Below are 21,193 nucleotides of genomic sequence, written 5' to 3' on the forward strand. Positions count from 1 at the left end.
TTTGGTATGATGTCTCATCATTGTCATTATCTTGGGTGAAATTATTAATTGTTTCTATAATTTGCTGTTTCACCCAGTCATTCTTTAAGATGAGATTATTCAGTTTCCAATTACTTTTTTTTTTTTACTTTTTTATTGCATTGTGATCTGAGAAGAAGGCATTTATTATTTCTGTCTTCCTGCATTTAATTTTGAGATCTTTATGTCCTAATATATGATCAATTTTTGTATAGGTTCCATGAACTTCTGAGAAGAAAGTATATTCCTTTCTATCACCATTCAGTTTTCTTCAAAGGTCTATCATACCTAGTTTTTCTAATGTTCTATTTAATTTTTAAATTTCTTTCTTATTTGTTTTGTGGCTTGATTTGTCTAAATCTGATAGTGCAAGGTTGAGATCTATCACTATTATAGTTTTACTGTCTATTTCTTCTTGCAACTCTCTTAAATTTTCCTTTAGAAAGTTAGATGCTATACCACTTGGTGTATATATGTTTAGTATTGATATGGCTTCATTGTTTATGCTATCTTTTAGCAGGATATAGTTTCCTTCCTTATCTCTTTTCATTAGATCAACTTCTGCTTTTGCTTGATATGAGATAACGATGGCCACCCCTGCTTGAGATTATTTATTATTATTATCCCTGCTTGAGATTATTTATTATTATTATCCCTGATGAGATTATTTAATTTCCAATTACTTTTTGGTCTATTTATCCCTAGCTTCTTAATGAATGTAGTTTTTATTGCATTGTGATCTGAGAAAGTGGCATTTACTATTTCTGCCTTCCTGTATTTAATTTTGAGATCTTTATGTCTCAATATATGGTCAATTTTTGTATAGGTTACATAAATTCCTGAAAAGAAGGTATACTCCTTTCTATCACCATTCAATTTTCTTCAAAGATCTCTCATAAGTAGTTTTTCTAATGTTCTATTTACATCTTTAATTTCTTTCTTGTTTCTTTTGTGGTTTGATTTATCTAATTCTGAGAGTGCAAGGTTGAGATCTACCACTATTATAGTTTTTACTGTCTATTTCTTCTTGCAACTCTCTTAACTTTTCCTTTAGAAAGTTAGATGCTATACCACTTAGTGCATATATGTTTAGTATTGATATTGCTTCATTGTTTATGCTACCTTTTAGCAGTTTCCTTCCTTATCTCTCTTCATTAGATCAACTTTTGCTTTTGCTTCATCTGAGATAAGGATGGTCACCCCTGCTTTTTTGGCTTTACCTGAAGCATAATAGATTCTGCTCCAACATTTTACCTTTACTCTGTATCTCCCTGCTTTAAGTGTGTTTCCTGTAAACAACATATTGTAGGGTTCTGACTTTTGACTAGTCTGCTATCTGCCTCCACTTAATGGAAGAGTTCATCCCATTCACAGTTACAGTTGAAATTACTAATTCTGTATTCCCTGCCATCATATTATCCCCAGATTATGCTTTTTTCCCTTGACCCCACCCCCCGGAACCCCTTCCCCAATATTTAATTTATAGACCTCACTTGTGACGCGCAGCCCTCCCTTTTTAGTATTCCTTCCCCCTACTTCCAAATCCCTTCCCTTTTCTTGTACCCTTCCCTTATTTCCCTTTTCCTTTTTCCTTTTCCTCTCCCCCCTTTTAACAAGGTGAGAGAGAATTCTAAAAAGAGCCACTTTTAAGGAAGCAAAGAAAACATGGACACTCATTAATATTCTTTCTTCTTTTATTCAATATCCTTTCTTAAACTAGCAATTTACTTTTTTTTTATTTTGAATCCTCTCTAATATTCTAGAAGATAGGCACATGACAATGTTCCATTTTGTTTTGCTATGCTTTATTTTATTTTAATTTTCTGGTTTTGTTTTCTATTCTTTTTTTTTTAATAAAAAAAATAAGGAAAAAAAAAAGAAGAAGAAGCCAGAAATCTAAGCAAAACTATTTCCCCAGTAAAAGCTCCTCCAAAGGCAGGAACAATTCCACTTTTGTCTTTTTATCCTCAATGTCTGGCAAAGTACCTTGTATGATTGTGATAACATCGCAAATCAATTTTTATCAGTTTTACTGCCTGAGTGATATTATCAAGAGTGTTTATAAATTAAAGTCTGGGGGGTTTGCCCAAATCTTCAACTGACTGTGTGATTTAGGACAGTTTACTTAGCTTCAGTGGCCTTCAGCTAGAAGCTTTAAATAAATAAACAAACAAACAAACAAACAAACAAATAAATAAATAAATAAATTTCAGGGATTAGTAGACAATAAAATTGTAATAGATCTAAATATAATAGCTTTTTACCTAGACAAATTAAACAAAAAGAAAAGAAAAGAAGGTAAAGAACTAAGTAGAATCTTTAAAAAAATTATGTATTGTGGACCTGACTATTAAATGGGAGTAGAAAAGACTATAAATAATTCTTAGCCACATGTGATACATTTACAAAAATTGACCTTGCATAAAGATTTTAAAACTCTATTTTAAAGTTTCAGAAAAGCAGAAACTTTAAGCATAGTTTATTGATCACAATACAATAAAATTACATTTAACAAATGGTTCAAGAAAGGATTACAAGTAATTGAAGACTAAATAACTTAAATAATTGGTGACTAAAAAAACAACAAAAAATAAACAGATAATATCATCAAAGAAAATGATCAAAAAATAAATATGAAGAGACTACAAAAATTTTAGAGTATGCAAAGCAATACTAAGAAGAATTTTTTTTTCTTTCTTAAATTTTTCCATATATAAAAACATTAGATAATGTTATATATAGCATTTATTTTATACCAGGAATGCTATTTACTTTACAAATATTATCCTCAAAGCAACCTTTGTTGGTTAAATACTGTAGGTAAGTACTGTTATTATCCCCATTTTAGAAATTAGGAAAATGAGGTAGAGAAGTTAAATGACTTCTCCAGGATTATATGAGTAGAAAGTATCTGAGGTCACATTTGAAGATAGATCTTCCTGACTCTAGTGAGAGTGTACTACCCAGTGTGCCACCTAACTTAAAAAAATTTGTTTTAAAAATCAAAAAGTACAGAAATAAAATAATTTAAAAAGAAGAAATAAGAGAAATTATTAGATTTTTTTTTCTGTCAACAAAATATAACCCAACAGATTGACTAAGATTACAAAAATAAGAAATGACAAATGTTGGGCTTCAGGAAATAGGCATGTTAATATTGTTGATGGAGATGCTAATTGGTCTTGTCATTTTGGAAAGCAATTTGTCACTATGCCCACAAAGTCATTAAACTTACATACTTTTTGACAGAGGGATACTTTGCATATGCCTGAAAGATGGGAAGGGGAAAAAAGAATGCATACATACAAAATAGTTATTAAAGTTAGGTATCATAGTAGATAAGATGTTAGATTTGGAGTCAGGAAGACCCAAGTTCAAATCACTTAACCTCCATCTGCCTGTTTTTACTTATGGCAAACAAGAACAACAATAGCAACTTCCTTTTAGGTTTGTTATGAGAATCGATTGAGATGAAGTGTAAAGTCCTTTGCAAGCTTTCAAGGACCATATTAATGCAATTTCATTAACAGTTTTTTTATTTGTTCGTTTGTTTTTGTTTTGTAGTGACAGGACTAGAAAATAAAGTTTTACCTATAATTTGAGGAATTACTGAACACATTATTATAAATGAACTTAAGAAAAATTTTGTGCACTAAAAAACTGTTGATAAGCTGTAGGAAGATTTATACAATTTATATGACATAAAATAAATTGAGAAGAACCAGGATAATAGTAATGACAGGATTGTAAAGACAAAGAGCTTTGAAAGACTTAGGAACTTTGCTGCAGTTATCAACCACAATTCCAAAGGATCAATGATGAAACATTACCCCTTTTCTGACAGAAAGGGCAAACTCAAGATTCATAATGAGATATATATTTGGAAAGAGCCAACACAAGAATTTATTTTGCTCCATTATGCATTTTTGTTACAATTTTCTTTTTTTCTTTTTTTCTCTTCAGTTCACAATTAAAATGAGAATCTCATGCCTATTTTAGGAGGTGGGGAGGGAAGTGAAAAGTATTGAAGAAGGGACTATGATTTTTGTCATAGCTTGACATATGACATAGACAAAAGTCATATAACTCATATCTTATTCTTTTAGCATTATTATTACTTCATGGTTAAAATCTAGAAGAATAGCTGATTTGCCTCCTAAGAATTTTGTGAATAATATCAATAACAGTTGCATAGCACCTTGAGGAAAAAATAAAATGTGTAAATGAAAAACAATAAAGGAAAATAACAGTAATTCTCCTTAGAAGAGATCAGAAAAGCCAAATTCAAACTGCCTAAGTTTGGATCAAATAGCTTCTTAGTTAAAGTGTATATGGAAACTGCTGGCAAATAGTAGTAGATGTGAATAATAACATTCAGAATAGATAAATTCTGGATTAATGCTTGTCTATATTCAAACTATTACATAAAATGTAAAGGCAGAAACAATTCCCTTTTGTCTTTTTATCTCCATTGTCTAGCAAAGTACCTTGTATAATTGTGCACATAACCCCCCAAATATATTATATTTATTACATTATTAATAACAATACCCTTATATTAGTATAATTATATAATTATATTTATAGCACTTCATTAATATGAAAGTCAATAGATCAGAAGCTTGACAACCGTTCTGTGAGTGGGCACTATAGATGTCATCTCCATTTTACATCTGAAGAAAATGAGACTAAGATAAGTTAAGAGACTTGACAATGAGTAATTTGGAAAACCCAAGGTAAAATTCCATCCCTGATTATGGGATTCTGTCATGGGTCTTTCATCCTCCAAATCTAGCACTATTATGGACAAAAGAAAAATGAGAGATAACAGGTAAACATCAAATGCTACATTGATACCATCAAAATAAAAAAAAAAAATAAGGAAATACTTTATCACATTGTATAGTTTTTTTTTTTTTTTTTTTTTTTTTTTTTTTTTAAGGAGTTGTTTTAGACTTTCAGAGAATAAAAATGGTGGAAAGAATACTGAGGTTCATAAAAACCATAAACCTCAAACTAAAGTAAAGTATTTTCTCTCCAATTAAGCTACATTTTCCTTATGGAGCCATGTTGTATTAATCTATGCAAACCCTACATTTCCTAGCATAATAGCTTTCAAAAAAATAAGTATTTAATAGATGTTTGTTGTATCACTTATTTAAATTTTAACCATCTTATAAAATATTTTGCTAAATTAATTATTGAATTATTAATACTACTGATATTTGGAAAGGATAAATTAACCATTTAAATAACTTAATTCAATGCCTTTTTTCTAGGTTCCCAGAGTTACTTCGAAGTTAACAATCCAATAGAAATAGGAACGGAACTCTGTATAAAAACAAATATGACAAGGGAGACAGGAGTATCATCCAAAATGCCTGAAAACAGTATGTCATCAATATTAGTGCTACCAGCTAAGATATCCTGTGAGGTAAGTTTAATACATTTGTAGCTACCTGATAATAATAGCATCAAATTATAGATTTGGGTGCGATCTTGGAATTCTTTGATTTTATCAACTGTTGTTTGATGATTTTATTTCATAGACTATTTTCTGCTGAAGTTTGTAGTGGAATCCTAGATTCTTATTTATGTTTTTTTTTTTCCAAATAGAGGAGAAACTTCTTAAGGGATATAACTAAGAGTCCATCATTTTCACCATATCTACTATTTACCTAGGTGACATTTTTGAGTGCATTCACTGTAAACATTGATTCACAGTGTAGTGCTAGCTGTTCTTTAAGAAATATCATAAAGGTGGAAGAGATGGTCTCTGATATTCAGAAATTTGAATTTTACTTGGGAAAAATACTTTTGAGCAATCTCCAATTTACGATAATCAAATTATGGATATTTCTATAATATGAATGGCTTCTTGGCACCTATCAATCAATCTTTATTCAATCTTTCACCTATGAAAATTCGCTAACTTCTCCACCATGTCCTCACATTGTGTACCTTGAATTCTCTATCCCCCATTTTTCTCCTATTTTTAAATTTCCTTTTGTATATTGTCTTTTCCCATTTGATTTTAACAGGGACTGTTTGTTTTTTGTTTTCTTTTTTTCTTTGTATCTCAAAAGTTTAGCATAATGCTTGGCACTTAATGTTGGCTGACAGACTGATTTTCATTATACCAATATATTTATAAATTAATTACTATTTTTTTTTCATTTTATATGTATGAGTTGATATAAATGGCTTCTGAAATCTCTTCTAAGACAATGAATTTGTGATTTTTCTTATTTTCACAAAAGTATGTTTGAATTTCATAAACCTTCTAGATACTCTTTTAGACTTCTTCCAATACATGGATGAATGAATATGAATCATCTATTAGGTATATGTCATTTTATTAGATGCTTTGGGAATTAAAAGAGAAGTACAATACATGATCTTAGTTCTCAAGGATGATCAATATAGAAAGTGACATAGTGAAATAAAATGTTCAATGTTGAAGGCTCTAGGTCTTTAAACTTTTAAAAAAGAGAATTAGTTTGAGATTATGTTATGTGTTAAAATGTAGTCAAGAAATACTGTGTGTGAAGAAATATAAGTACTGAAGGCAAGAGGAACAAAGGAACTTAATGAAGAGAATTGGGTTATAGATTAACAGAGAGAAAAACAAGTGCTATGGAAATGAATGTTTTATTTCTTAAGTTCTGAATTAGATATTGTTGCTTATTTTTAAAATTGTTGGAATGGAAAACTAGTCGGTGATAATAGAGGATATAACATAGGCCCAAATATTGGCAAAATCTGATAAAATTAAACATAATAGAGATAAATATAAATTATTACAATTGAGTCAAAACACTTTTATAAATGCAACATAAGAGGGTATTGTTGAAATATAAAAAATCTAGAAGTTTTAATGAACCATAAACTAAGAGAACCAATTATGTGATTTGGTAGTCATAAACTAGTTATAATCTAGATTAAAAGACATAGATTGTGAGTTCAATATGGGGAGTCACATTTTAGGAAAAACATTGAAAATGTAGTGAGCATCCTGCGAAGTATAACCAGGATTGTGAAGTACCTAAACTTCATGTCAGTGAGGGAACTGGGAATGTCTAAAACCTTTATAGAGAAATACAATGGGGATGATATTCTTCTGTTAAAATATTTGATGGATGTTCTCTTCTGTTCCCTGAGCACAGAAATGTGGAAATGGCAAAGAGATAAATTTAGAATTATTGTCAGGAAAATAAGAACTATATTAAAGTTGTATGGGATACATTAGGTGTTAATGAGTTTCTTCCTACTGGAGGTTGTCAAGCAAATATTAGATTACTATTTTTTTGCTTTAATATAGGAGTGATTCTTTTTCAGGAACTAACACTCTTTTGACCCCATTTCCAAGTGAGATTCTGTCCTTTAATGCAATATTAAATAACTCACAGATTACATTAAATGAAGCAGGGTCCTAAAATGGAAGTAATATTTTAGGAAGATACTTTATCAATTGAATGCAGGATGTATTTGAGAAAACATTCTTCAAATACAAAAAAAAAAAAAAAATGCAAATACTGGATCACTCTGATATCTCATCACAGAATAGAGATAGTCCTGGATTCTTAAAGACACAAGCTGTGATTGAATTTGTCAGTCTGATAGATCTTCATGTATAGACTTACTCTTATTATAAAATGATGTGTTTCTCCTCCAACAAAAAAAGCTATCAAAGTACAGGTAGACGCATTAGAAGATTGGTTAGAGAAACTCCAAAAACATGGTAGATTTGATATCTGCATTAGTAGACAGGGATTGACCAACAAAATCAAAGATATCTCAAAGTATCAATATAAAATGAAGGAGTTAAAAGTTTAAATCCCAATGGGATGATAAGGATGGAAAATGATAAGAAAGATTTGAAAGCAAAAAGATTGACAAGATTTGGTAACTTATCTTTTCACTAAATGCTTAGAAAAAGGAATTAGATAAATAATTCCAAAGTTTCAAACTTAGTTGACAAGGAAACAATGACATAGTTGATAGAAACAGGAATATTAATAGATTATATACAATTTATATATATATATGTATATATATATATAACAGCTTATAACTTGAGAGTTGGATTAATTTTCATTTCTGCATTGTCCAAAAAAAATCATTTGAAACATTTGAGCAAAATCCACTTCTTTCCCCTTCATTTTTTTTTTTTATTGTGAGCCATTGAAGTGATCTGTGCAGAAACCTCCCTATATCTTCGTCTTGACCTATCTTTAATATGCCATAAGCATTCCATAAGCATATCTTATTCCTTGATCTGACCACTATTATAGTAATTTAATAGCATAGATTATCAAGATCTCAGATGGTTTCTTCATGGAGTGGTGGATTTGTGTCATCCCATGTTGAAATTCTTAACATAGGTGAGTGAGGTCCATATATTAGAAAGTCAAAATCCCTATCATCTATAATTGTTATGAACTATTTTAAAAATAGTGATTGTCATAGATGATAGGCTCATAAAAATTTGCAGATAATGCAGTTGCAGACAGTTAACATAGTAAATTACAAAATCAATATCCAAAAAAAAGATCTTGGCAGGCTAGCACTAGTTTGAATCAAATAAATGTAATTAATTGAGGAATGCAAACTTGGATTCTAAAAAGTTAACTTCATAGACATATGATAAGGAAGGCATGGTTAGACAGTATGTTGTCTGAAAAAAAAAAAAAAGATTTTGGTGCTTTAATAGACCACAAACTCAATATTAACAGACAATATAATATGACTGCCAGAAAAGCTAATGAGATCTTAACTTGAATTGAGGAGCAGTAATAAGTAATGATTATCCTATTGTATTCTAATTTGGTCAAATCATATTTGAAATATTGTGTTCAGTCTGGGTATTTAAGATAGACTTATCCAGCTTAAGACAGACAAAGATAAGCTGATAAGTGCTTTGATTAAGGGAGACAAAATGGTGAAGAGCCTTGTCTGTGTTTCATGAGGGTAATAATTAAAATAATAATAATAATTATTATTATATTATATACACATAATTTTTATTATACTTATATAGTTCTGACTATGTTCAGGGCACTATGCTAAGTACTTTATAATTACTAAGTCATTTGAAACTCACAAAAGCCTGCATATATTATCCCTTTTTTTACAAATAAGGAAACTAAGGCAAACAGATTGTGACCTGCCCATAGAAAGACTAAGTTTAAATGTAGCCACTAACACTAGCTGATTGAAATATGGCACTCTATCCATTGTACACCCTAGTTCCCTTATTACAATTAGTAGGAATTGGGAATATTTAGGTTATGACTTGTGGAGGTCAGATCATTGTGTTTAACTATTTGAAGAATTGTCAGGGAGAAGCCTTTTCTGTCTGGTCCCAGAAAACAGAATAAATAATAGTGAAAGTTTGCAAAGAAGTCAATTTGAGTTTGATATCAGGAAAAAAATCCTCAAAATTAGAGTTACACAGAAGATGGAATTATTTGCCTTAGGAAACAATATTTCTTACTTAGATAGATGTCTTTAAAGTAGAGGCCCAACGATCCTTTGTTAAAGTGGAGGATTAATTTTATTTATCCGTTGGACTAGATAGTCTCTGCAACTCCTTTTAGCCCTAAAATGTCTATGATTTTGCTATATTCAAGAAGACATTCTTGAATTCAAGCAGCCATATCATCATAAGAGAGATTCAAGGGAGATAGATAGATATCTATGAGATCCAGAGACAGAGATTTGGGAATCATTTTCACAAAGTTGATAATTATATCCATGGAAGCTGAAAAAATCATAAAGAAAAGGAAGGCATGTAAAAGAATCTCAGGGGACTATCAAAATTTAGAGGATTGAACATGGATTGAGGCTTCTTCCCACAATGCTACTAAGACCTATACTAAGAAAGTTCTTCATGTTATCACCACCAGAGTGCCATTCCCCAAAATAAAATTTAAATCAATTGTGATGACCTGCTGTTCTATGGCCCTATTGCTAACAATCTCTTTGTTACTAGAATTACTGTGATAAAGAAAGCTCAGAGGGGTAGTATTTAGTTTGGTCACAATGGATGATAATCCTGAAGAACAATGTCAATTGCAATCTGAAGGAATCAGGGCCCTTTTTGAATAAGGATCAAAGTAAGGATCAGGAAAGCAGCAACTGCAACTCTCCCTGTATCATACCAGCTTGGAAGCAATGAAAACTTTCACACACCCAGAACAGCTCTGAAAAGAGCAGTGCCCCTGACCTTTGCCTTATTCTACTGTGGGAGCAGTCCAACTTTAACATAAAGTTCAAAACTAAGAAATAAAGTGGGAAAATGAACAAACAACAAAAACAAAATCTGAACTTAAAAAGCTTCTATCGTAGCAAGGAACATCAAAACACAAACTTAGAAGAAAACAATATAATCAAAACATCTATAAGCAAAATTTCTGAACAAAATATGAATTTGATACAATCTCCAAAAATTTTTTGGGGAAACCTAAAAAAAATTTTGAAAAAGAAATGTTGTATAGGAAAAATTAGGTAAAGTAATGAAAGGAAAGGAAGGAAATTGCGAAGAAGAAATTAATAGCTTGATTAAAAAAGACACAAAAAACCCTGAAGAAAATGACACTTTAAAAAAAAAAAAAACAGAATTGGCCAAATTGAAAAAGAGGTACAAAAATCTCTGAGGAAAATAACTGCTTAAAAAGCAGAGTTGAACTGAAATAAAAAGAGGCATAAAACTCATGGAATAAAATAATTATTTAAAAATTATAATTGAGGGGGACAGAGCCAAGATAGCAGAGAAGAATAGCATTTTTTAATTTGAGCTCTTCCTGATGTTCTCAGATCAACACCAAATCAAATCTCTGAACTGGTTTTGGAGAGACAGAATCCAAAAATATTTGGAGTATAACAAATTTCTTTGGAAAGACATATTGGAAGAATTTTAGAAAAGGTCTGCTTCAATGGGGGGAGGTGAGTGAAAAGGCAGCTGAGTGTAGGTACAATGAAGAGATCCAGGGTGTCTCTGAGTGGTGTGGTATCCATGCACCAGGGAATCTACCTGAGGTTTTTAGGAAAAGTACAGCAGCATTGGCTACTCTGTTCAGTTACAAGCCAGTGGATCAGCAGATTAGCTGTAAGACATACAGTGCAAAACAAAAGAAATAGGGAGCCTCTGAACCTGAGAATAATAAGGGAACTGGCCACACTCACCCAACACTGTGTCAGTCAGCACTGGCCCAGGAGAGTCTAATAGTGCTTTCTTCTATATAGGACCTTGAGGACAATCTCCCCTTTGTTCTAGAGCAGACTTTAACTTTTAAAAAATGAGCAAAAAAGCAAAAAGTATTTTTGACCATAGATAGCTTTGAAGGACAAGGAGAAGAACAGATTTCAAAATCTGAGGATCCTAAAGGTAAACTATCTCCAGGTGAAGCCCCAAAAGATAGTTATGAGTTTGTCTCCCTCTTACAAGACTTTCTTTGAAGAATTAAAAAAGAATCTTAAAAAATGATTAGAAGAAAAAATAGGAAAGGAAATGAGAACTTTGGAAGACAGTTTGGAAAAGGAAAAACAGAAATTATGTGAAAACAACTTAAAAATAGATTTAGTAAAATGGAAAAATCATATAACTCTGTACAAAATAGATTTGATGAAATAGAAAAAGCATATATCTCCTTACAAAATAGATTTGATGAAATGGAAAAAAGGAAACAAATCCTTAAAAACAGAATTTGTTTCATGGAAAAAAAAATCATTTAACAAAACAACTCATTTAAAAACCCAATTGGCCAAATGCAAAAGAAACTAAAAAAGATAACTGAAGAAAATAATACAATAAAATTAGAATTGAACAAATGGAAATTAATGAGTCAATGACACATCACAAAACAAAAAAAAAAAAAAAGGGAAAAAAGAAGAAAATGTATAATAATACATTGGAATAACAATTGACCTGGAAAAAAGATCAAACACAGACAATATTAAGAATTATTGGAATTCCTAAAAACATGATAAAAAAAAAGAGCCTTTTAGGAAATTATGAAGGAAAACTGCCTTGATGTCCTAGAGGGTAAAATAGTTATTGAAAGAATTTATTGAAGGCCTCATTTCCAAAATATATAGAGAATTAAATAATTTATGAGAAATCAAGTTATTCTCCACTTGATAAATGGTCAAAGGATATGAATAGACCATTTTCTGATGAAGACATTGAAACTGTGTAGCCACATGAAAAGATGTTCCAAATCACTATTGATTAGAGAAATGCAAATTAAGACAACTCTGAGATACCACTACACACCTGTCAGATTGTTTAAGATGACAAGAAAAGATAATGATGAATGTTGGAGGGGATGTGGGAAAACATGGGACACTGATGCATTGTTGGTAGAGTTGTGAACGGATCCAACAATTCTGGAGAGCAATTTACAACTATACTCAAAAAGTTATCAAGCTGTGCATACGCTTTGATCCAGCAGTGTTACTACTGGGCTTATATCCCAAAGACATATTAAAGAAGTGAAAGGGACATGTATATGCAAAAATATTTGTGGCAGCCCTTTTTGTAGTGGCTAGAAACTGGAAATTGAATGGATGCCCATCAATGGTAGAATAGATGCCCATCAACTGGAGAATGGCTGAGTAAATCGTGGTATATGAATGGTATGGAATAGTATTGTTCTGTAAGAAATGACCAGCAGGATGAATACAGTGAGGCTTGGAGAGACTTACATGAACTGATTCTGAGGGAAATGAGTAGAACCAAGAGATCATTATATACTTCAACAATGATACTGTATGAGGATATATTCTGATGGAAGTGGATATCTTCAAAAATGAGAGGATCCAAATCAGTTTCAATTGATCAGTAATGAACAGAACCATATATACCCAACAACAACAACAACAAAAAACACCTAGAAATAAGTGTAAACCACAACATAACATTTACACTCTTTCTCTTATTGATTGTTTGCATTTTTGTTTTTCTTTCCGGGTTATTTTTTACTTTCTTTCTAAATACAAATTTTCTTGTGCAACAAGAGAACTGTATGGATCTGGACACATATGCTATAGCTAAGATATACTTTAACATGTTTAACATGTATGAAACTGCCTGCCATCTAGGGGAGGGGGTAGAGGGAAGGAAAGGAAAGGTTGGAACAGAAGCTTTTGCAAGGGTCAATGTTAAAAAATTACCCATGCATATGTTTTGTCAAAAGGTAAAATAAAAACAATTTATTGATCACCTCCTGAAAAAGACCCCAAAATGAAAACTCCAAGGAATATTGTAACTAAATGTCAGAATTATTGGATCAAGGAGAAAATATTGCAATTAGCAAGAAAGAAACAATTCAAACATCAAGGAGCCACAATCAGAATTACCCAGGACCTAGCAACTTTCTCTTTAAAGGATGAAAGAGCCTGGAATCTGATATTCCAAAAGATAAAGAAACTTGGATTGCAGCCAAGAATCAATTATCTAACAAAATTGATCATTATCTTTCAGAGAAGAGGATGCACATTCAATGATACAAGAAAATTTCTTTTATTTCTAATGAAAATACCAGAGCTGAACTGAAAATTTGATCTCCAAATACAGAATTTAAGAGAAGCATAAAAAGGTAAAAAGATAAGACCTCTTGAGAACTGTATCATTATCATAGGTGTATTTTAAGGATGCAGTTATAATTTGATTTTTATTGTGATAATATAAAAAAGAAACTAGAGGTGGAAGGAGGATTGTACTGGAAGAAGAGGAAAACAGAGGTAAAATGAGGTAAATTACATCTAACGAAGAATCAAAGAAGACCTATTATAATAGAAGGAAAGAAGGGAGGGGGATGAACATTGTGTGAATCTTATTCTCATTAGATTTGGCTCATATTTATGGATCATAAAACATATTTAGCTTCACAGAGAAACTTGTCTCACCCTATAGGGATGTGGGAAGGGAAAAAGAAAAGGTAAGGGGGGGATAATAGAAGTGAAAACAGAAATAATAGGGGAAAGACATAAAAAGTGGGAGGGGCTATAAAAGTAGAGGGCTTTTTGAGGGAAATGGTGGTCAGAAATAAAATACTGAGGAAAAGGAAAAGGGGAAAAGGAAAGACAAAAGTGTAATTTGGGAAAAATAAGGATTACAGAAAATGCAGAATTAGTAATTTTAACTGTAAATGTGAATAGGATGAATTCTCCCATAAAAATGGAAGCAGACTGTACTGAAAGCCAGAATCCTATAATATGTTGTTTAAAAGAAACATATTTAAAGCAGAGTGATACATACAGAATTAAGATAAAAGTCTAGGGTAGAATCTATTATGCTTCAGCTAAATTTTAAAAAGCAAGGATAATGATCCTGATCTCAGATCAAGCAAAAGCAAAAATGGATTTATTAAACAAGGTAAGAAAGAAAACTATATCTTGCTAAAAGTTACTATAGTTAATAAAGAAAGAAACATCAATACTAAACTATATGCATCAAATGGTATAGCATTCAAATTCCTAGAAGAGAAATTAAGAGAATTGGAAGAAGATATGGAAAGCAAAACTATGCTAGTGGGGAATCTCAACCTTGCTCTCTTAGAAATAGATAAACAGAACCATAAAATAAATAACAAAGAAGTTAAAGAGGTAAAGAGCATTTTAGAAAAGTTAGATATGACAGTCCTTTGAAGCAAATTGCATGGAAACAAAAAGGAATATTCTTTTTTCTCAGTGATTCATGGAATTAGACAAAAATTGACCATGTACTAGACATAAAATCTCAAAATTAAATGCAGAAAGGCAGAAATAGTAAATGCATATATTTCAGATCATGATGCAATAAAAATTACATGTAATAAAAGGCCAGGGAAAATAGACCAAAATTTAATTAGAAACTAAATAATCTGATTCTAAAGAATGAGTAGGAAAAACAACAAATCATAGACACAATCAATAATTTCAAAAAAATTCTCCAGGGTCAGATGGATTTACATGTGAATTATACCTAAACATTTAAAGAAAAATTAATTCCAATACTATGTAAACTCTTTGGAAAAAATAGGGGAAAAGGATCCTACCAAATCCTTTCTATGATACAGACATGGTGCTGATACCTAAACCAGGTAGGGTCAAAAGAGAGAAAGAAAATTATAGACCAAGAGTCATGAATATTGACTCAAAAATCTTAAATAAAATTTAGCAAAGTGATTACAGCAAGTTATCTCCAGGATTTTACAACCATGATCCAATAGAATTTACACAAGTAATTCATGTTTGATATTAGGAAAACTATTATCATAATTGACTATATCAATAACCAAACTAACAAAAATCATATGATTATCTCAATATATGCATAAAATATTTGATAAAATCTAACATGCATTCTTATTAAAAACACTAGAGAGTATAGGAAATAAATGGAATTTTCTTTACAATGATCAATAGCATCTATTTAAAGCCATCAGCAAGTATCGGATGTAATGCGGATAAACTAAAATCATACCCAATAAGATCAGGGGTGAAACAAGTTTGCCCATTGTATTAAAAATGCAAATTTTAGCAATGAGAAGAAAAACAAATTAGTAATTCTGAGATAATATTACACACCTCTCAGATTGGTCAAGATGGCAGGAAAAAATAATGCAGAATGTTGGAGATGTGGGAAAACTGGGATACATACATTGTTGGTGGTGATGTCAACTAATTCAATCATCCTGGAGGGCAATTTGTAACTATGACCAAAGGGTTGTCAAACTGTGCATACTCTTTGATCCAGCAGTGTTTCTAATGGACTTGTATCTTTTTTCACTTTTTTTTTCCCTTTTAGATCTGATATTTCTTGTGCAGCACGATAATTGTAGAAATATGTATGAAGGAATCGCACATGATTAACATGTATTGAATTGCTTGCCTTCTATAGGAGGGGGTGGGGGGAAGAGAGGGAAGAAATTCGGAACAGAGGGTTGTGCAGTGGTGAATGATGAGGATTATCCATGCGTGTGTTTTGAAAATAAAAAGTCTTAAAAAAAAAGAAACAAAAGAAAAAAAAAAGCATTGAAAAAGTGAAATCTAATGATGCCATGAAACATTAAAAATAATAAAACAAAGTCAAAAAATGAAAAGAAATAGTAAAGGTATCTTTTCAGAAAAACAACTTAAAAACAGAACAGAGATAATTTCAAAATTGCTGTACTACCTAAAAGCCACGATTAAAAGAAAAAAAAAAAAAAGAATCTGGACCTCATCTTTCAAGAAATCAAGTTAAACTGCGTTAATATCTTAGAACTTAGAAGGTAAAATGGAAATGTAAAGAATCCACCTCTTGGGCAGCTAAATGTCATAGTGAATAGAGTACTTGCCTTGAAGTCAGGCAGAGCTGAGTTTGAATCCAGGCTTCAGACATTTAACACTTAATGTGTGATCCTAGGCAAGTCAATTTCCTCAAATAATAAAACAAACAAATCCACCTATTACATCAGAAAAAGTTTCAAAAAGAAAAATTCCTAGTAATATTAGATTGAAATTCCAGAATTGTGAGGTCAAAGAGAAAATATTTCAACCAACCAGAAAGAAACCATTAAAAAAACGGGGATCCACAATCATCCAAACTTTTTTTGCTGCCTCATTATAGAAGTAGAAGGCTTGGAATATAATATTCTGGAAGATAAAAGAGTGAAATTAAAGCCAAGAATAACCTATCCAGAAAAACAGAGTATATTTCTTCAAGGAAAAAATAAGATACTTAATGAAATACAGGATTTTTGTGATTCCTAATAGAAAGACCAGAACTGAACAGAAAATTTGACTTACAAATATAAGGCTTAAAAGAAACATAAAAAATAGTCATGAAAGAGAAAGCATAAGGGACACGGTAAGATTAAACTGCCTACCTTTTACATGTGAAGATCACACATGTTATTTTTTCTTTTGCTTTTTTATATTAAAGCTTTTTAATTTTCAAAATGTAACATGCCTTCCTGGCAGTTACAATTACTAGTCTGCCCTAGGCCCAACAGAGTACCTTTGACCACTGACCTTTGCAGTGTCAACTCTACCCGGCTTGCCTCCTCTATGGCCTTCAAAGGTCTCTGGCCACAATCTCTTGAATCTATAGTTTAATAACCAGTAGCGCACTCAAGAACAGCCACGTGTAATCTTAAAATCTGAAGACCCACGTGTTCACTACCAAACACCTTACCTCTCAGCTATCCTTCAGCTTGGCTTGGCTACCCCAGGTTAGGGAGCCAGGTTAAAGAGAACAACTGCTGTCTGCAGTGGGCTTATAAAGGGCCTGTGAGGTCACACACACAGCCAACCAGCAAGAGAGCTGTCACCCTTTATGAAGCTATCTCAATATGGACAGGATCCCACCCACAGGGCAGTCTTATATCCACAGAGAATACTTCCTGGGGTACTCAATCTCCTGTTGCACTGTGGCGCCATCCATTTAAAGGGCCTTTACACAAAATATATGCATGGATAATTTTTCAACATTAACTCTTGCAAAACCTTGTGTTCAAATTTCCCTCTCTGTCCTCCCACCCTTTCCCCTAGATGGCAAGTATTCCAATATATGTTAAACATAGTAAAAATATATGTTCAATCCAATATATGCATACATATTTATACAGTTATATTGCTGCATAATAAAAATCAAATAAAAAAATGAGAAAGAAAATAAAACGCAAACAAACAATAATAAAAATGAAAATGCTATGTTGTGATCCACACTCAGTTCCCACAGTCCTCTCTCTGGCTGTAGATGGCTGTCTTCATCACAATATCATTGGAACTGGCCTGGATTATCTCATTATTGAAAAGAGCCAAGTCCATCAGAATTGATCATTATATAATCCTCTTGTTGCCATTACTCACCGTTGAGACACACACCTATTGCTATATTGCTGGGTCAAAACAGATGTGAATAGCAGAATAGATTAGAAAACAGAATCTGACAATTTGTTATTTACAAAAAATACAGTTAAAACAAAAGATCACAGAAAAAAAAAAGCTGGAAGAGTATCTACTACACTTCAGCTAAACTTAAAAAAAAAAAAAAAGCAAGCATGGCAATCATGACAAAGCAAAGACAAAAATAAAGCTAATTGAAATGATAAGTAGGGAAACTATATCTTGTTAAAAGACACACAGATAATGAAATAATATCAATATTAAATATAAGTGTGCCAAATGGCACAGAATCCAAAATTTTAAAGGAAAGGCAAATGAATTAGAGGAGGTATAGTAAATATATATTAGTCAATGACCTCAACTTACCCCACTCAGGGTTGGATAAATCTAACCATAAAATAATCATAAAATTGTGATACTAATATATTGTTGCTGGAATTGTGAACTAGTCCAACCATTCTGAAGAACAATTTGCAACTACATCCAAAGAGCTATAAAACTGTGCATATCTTTTTACCCAGCAATACTACTACTAGGCCTGTCTCTCAAAGGGATGAAAGAAAAGAGAAAAAGACAAGTTTGTACAAATATCTTGGTGGTTAGAATCAGGACTATTCATCTTCATGAATTCAAATCCATCCTCAGATATTTAGTTATGTGATCCTGTACAAGTCATTTAACCCCTGTCTAGATCTGGTTCTTCATCTGTAAACTGAGCTGGAGAAGCAAAGACAAATAACTAGAGTATCTTTATCAATAAAACCCTAAAGTGGGGTCACAAAAAGTCAGATACAATGAAAACATCAGAGCAACAGCAAAATTCATAGCATTTTTTTTATGATGGCAAAGAACTGGAAGTTGAGAATATGCTCATCAATTGGAGAATGGCTGAACAAGTTATGGTATATAATTATATGAGAACTGATGAGCAGATGTTTAAAAAAATAAAAAAAATAAAAAAAAAAACTGAGAAGACTTATATAAAGTGAAGTGAGCAGAACCAGAAGAACATTGTACACTGTTACACCATACTGTGGAAGATAGCTACTTTAGTTCAAGACAATTCCAAAGGACTAAAAATGAAAAATTCTATCAACCTCCAGAAAGAGAGTTGATGAATTCTAAATGCAGAATTTAGAAAACATTTTTACTTGCTTGATTTTTTTTTTCTGGTTCTATTTTTTGTCTGTGTTTTCTTTTGTGGCATGATTAATATGGAATTATGTTTCGTATGATAATCAATATAAAATTGCTTGCCTTTCCAAGAAGGGAGAAGAGACAGGAGATGGGAAGATGATTTCTATTAAAAATTTTAAAAATACTTTTAAAACATTTTGCATAATAATTAGGAAATACTTATTGAGATAAAAATCTGATTAGAGTTTCATGAACTACACATTTAACTAAAATTGTTGTGTATTAGCAGGAGAGAGAGAACAAATCTCAGGGCCAGACTTATATGAAGTATGAGACTATAGAAAATGAAATTCAGAGATAGTTGGGAGGGGGGAAAGAAGGCTTTCCCCTAAGCCTAAAAGTCAATGTAGGGAGTGGCTTCCTGGCTTACAGTATTAAAAAAAAAAATCTTGAAGATAGAGGATGTTGAGTGACTTGCAAAAGAAATAGCCATCGCTCTAAAGAATAATACAACTTTTAGGGAACACTGATCCTAGCAAAACAAGAGGATTCTGATCAGTTCCAGGCTTAGGAGAGAAGTAACATCTTGGTTTACCTTAGTTATCAATACCACTAGATTATTATTATGTAATTACATACAAAGTAATTGAAAACTAATTTGCAAAGGAATTAGTCATATGAGTTTGAGTGGGTCTTTGCAGATCATGAAAGGCCTCAGTAAGAAGATAACTTTTAAGCAGTATTTTAAAAAGAACTAGAGATCCTCCTAATCAGTAAGAGTTAAAATTGTGAATTTTAGGCATTAGAGAATGATAGTAAAAAGCATGGAAATAGGAGTTAGAATGTTATGCTTGAAGAAAAAGAAATAGAATGATTTGTCTGGAATGTAGAAATTGTGAAAGCAAGTAATATGCAAGAAGTCTAGAACAGAAGGCCAGAGCCAGATTGTAAAAAACTGGAAAATCTGTGTTGCGTACTTATGAAAATTAGAAGCTCCTAGACATTTTAGATCAGAATGACAAGTTCAGAACTACTCTTTAGTAATATCCTTAGCAACTAGAAGCAAGACTAGAAGCAAGAGGGGGAGAGACTTGAGGCAAGAAAATCCATTAATATGCTTTTACAATAGTCTAGTCTTTGTAACTTGGATATCTAGGGTGATGATTACATGAGAAGACAGAAAGAGAAAAATGTGAAAGATAATGTAAAAATAGAATAGAAAATATTTGAGAACTGATTCTAAGTATGGTGTATAGTCATGGGTTAGAAAGAATTAAGAGCTGAAAATAATTCAGAAGTTTGTGAACCTGAATGACAGTAGGGACAATGAGATCCTTAACAGAAAAACAAAAGTTAGAAAGAAGGGTGTATTTAGAGATAAAATATGTGTTTTCTTTTGAACTTGTTTTATATATATATATATATATATATATATATATATATATATATATATATCACTCTATTTCCCTCTTTTTTTTTTTTTTTTTTTTTCCCCTTTGGAAGGCCTATGGCTATCCCCAACACCCAAAATCCTCTCTCTCCTCATATGCCTTATAGAATCCCTGACTCAGCTCAATTGCCACATTCCACAGGAAGTCTTTCTGGTCCTTCCTTCTGGTATCTTGTGAGTGCCTTCTCTTCTAAGTTTGCCTCCTATTTACTCTGTATATTTTCTATTTATACTCACATTTTTTTTTTCCTTTTCTTTTTTTAATTACTTATTCTGAACTTAAGAAATAAAATAAGCATTTCCATAATATAGTAGTATGGCAGGGAGGGGAGAATAATTTCACATGAAACTGCAAATCTTTTATGTACAACTTGCTCTTTCTTTTAAATATATAATAATGTTTTCATGTAACTTTCTTTCCTCAACCCCACATTATGTCTCTTTAGAATCTAAGCTTCTTGAGAACAGAGAATTTTTTTCCCCTTTGTCTCCTAAGTGATTAACACAGTACTTGGCACATAACAATACTTAATAAATATTGATTGATTGATTAGTATATTGGGGTTGCATGTAAATTTGGTATCTATTGAGAAATGACTAACAGATAATTGATAATGTATAAGTGGCACACAGGAGAACAAATTAGGCTAGATAGGCAGATAGATGATAGATTATAGATTATAGATAGATGGCAGATAAATGGATAGATAC

General features: G+C 31.6%; 1 protein-coding gene across 1 annotated transcript in view; it reads left to right on the top strand.

The window, feature by feature from the left end:
- Positions 1-21,193, top strand: part of BANK1 (B cell scaffold protein with ankyrin repeats 1) — a 388,904-nt gene that overhangs the window by 109,239 nt on the left and 258,472 nt on the right. Inside the window, exon 3 of the mRNA XM_074275760.1 lies at positions 5,298-5,452. Within this exon, the coding sequence (XP_074131861.1) occupies positions 5,298-5,452 (155 nt within the window). The remainder of the gene's footprint in view (positions 1-5,297; positions 5,453-21,193) is intronic.

Source organism: Sminthopsis crassicaudata, chromosome 6, assembly GCF_048593235.1.
Source record: "Sminthopsis crassicaudata isolate SCR6 chromosome 6, ASM4859323v1, whole genome shotgun sequence".
NCBI lineage: Eukaryota > Metazoa > Chordata > Mammalia > Dasyuromorphia > Dasyuridae > Sminthopsis > Sminthopsis crassicaudata.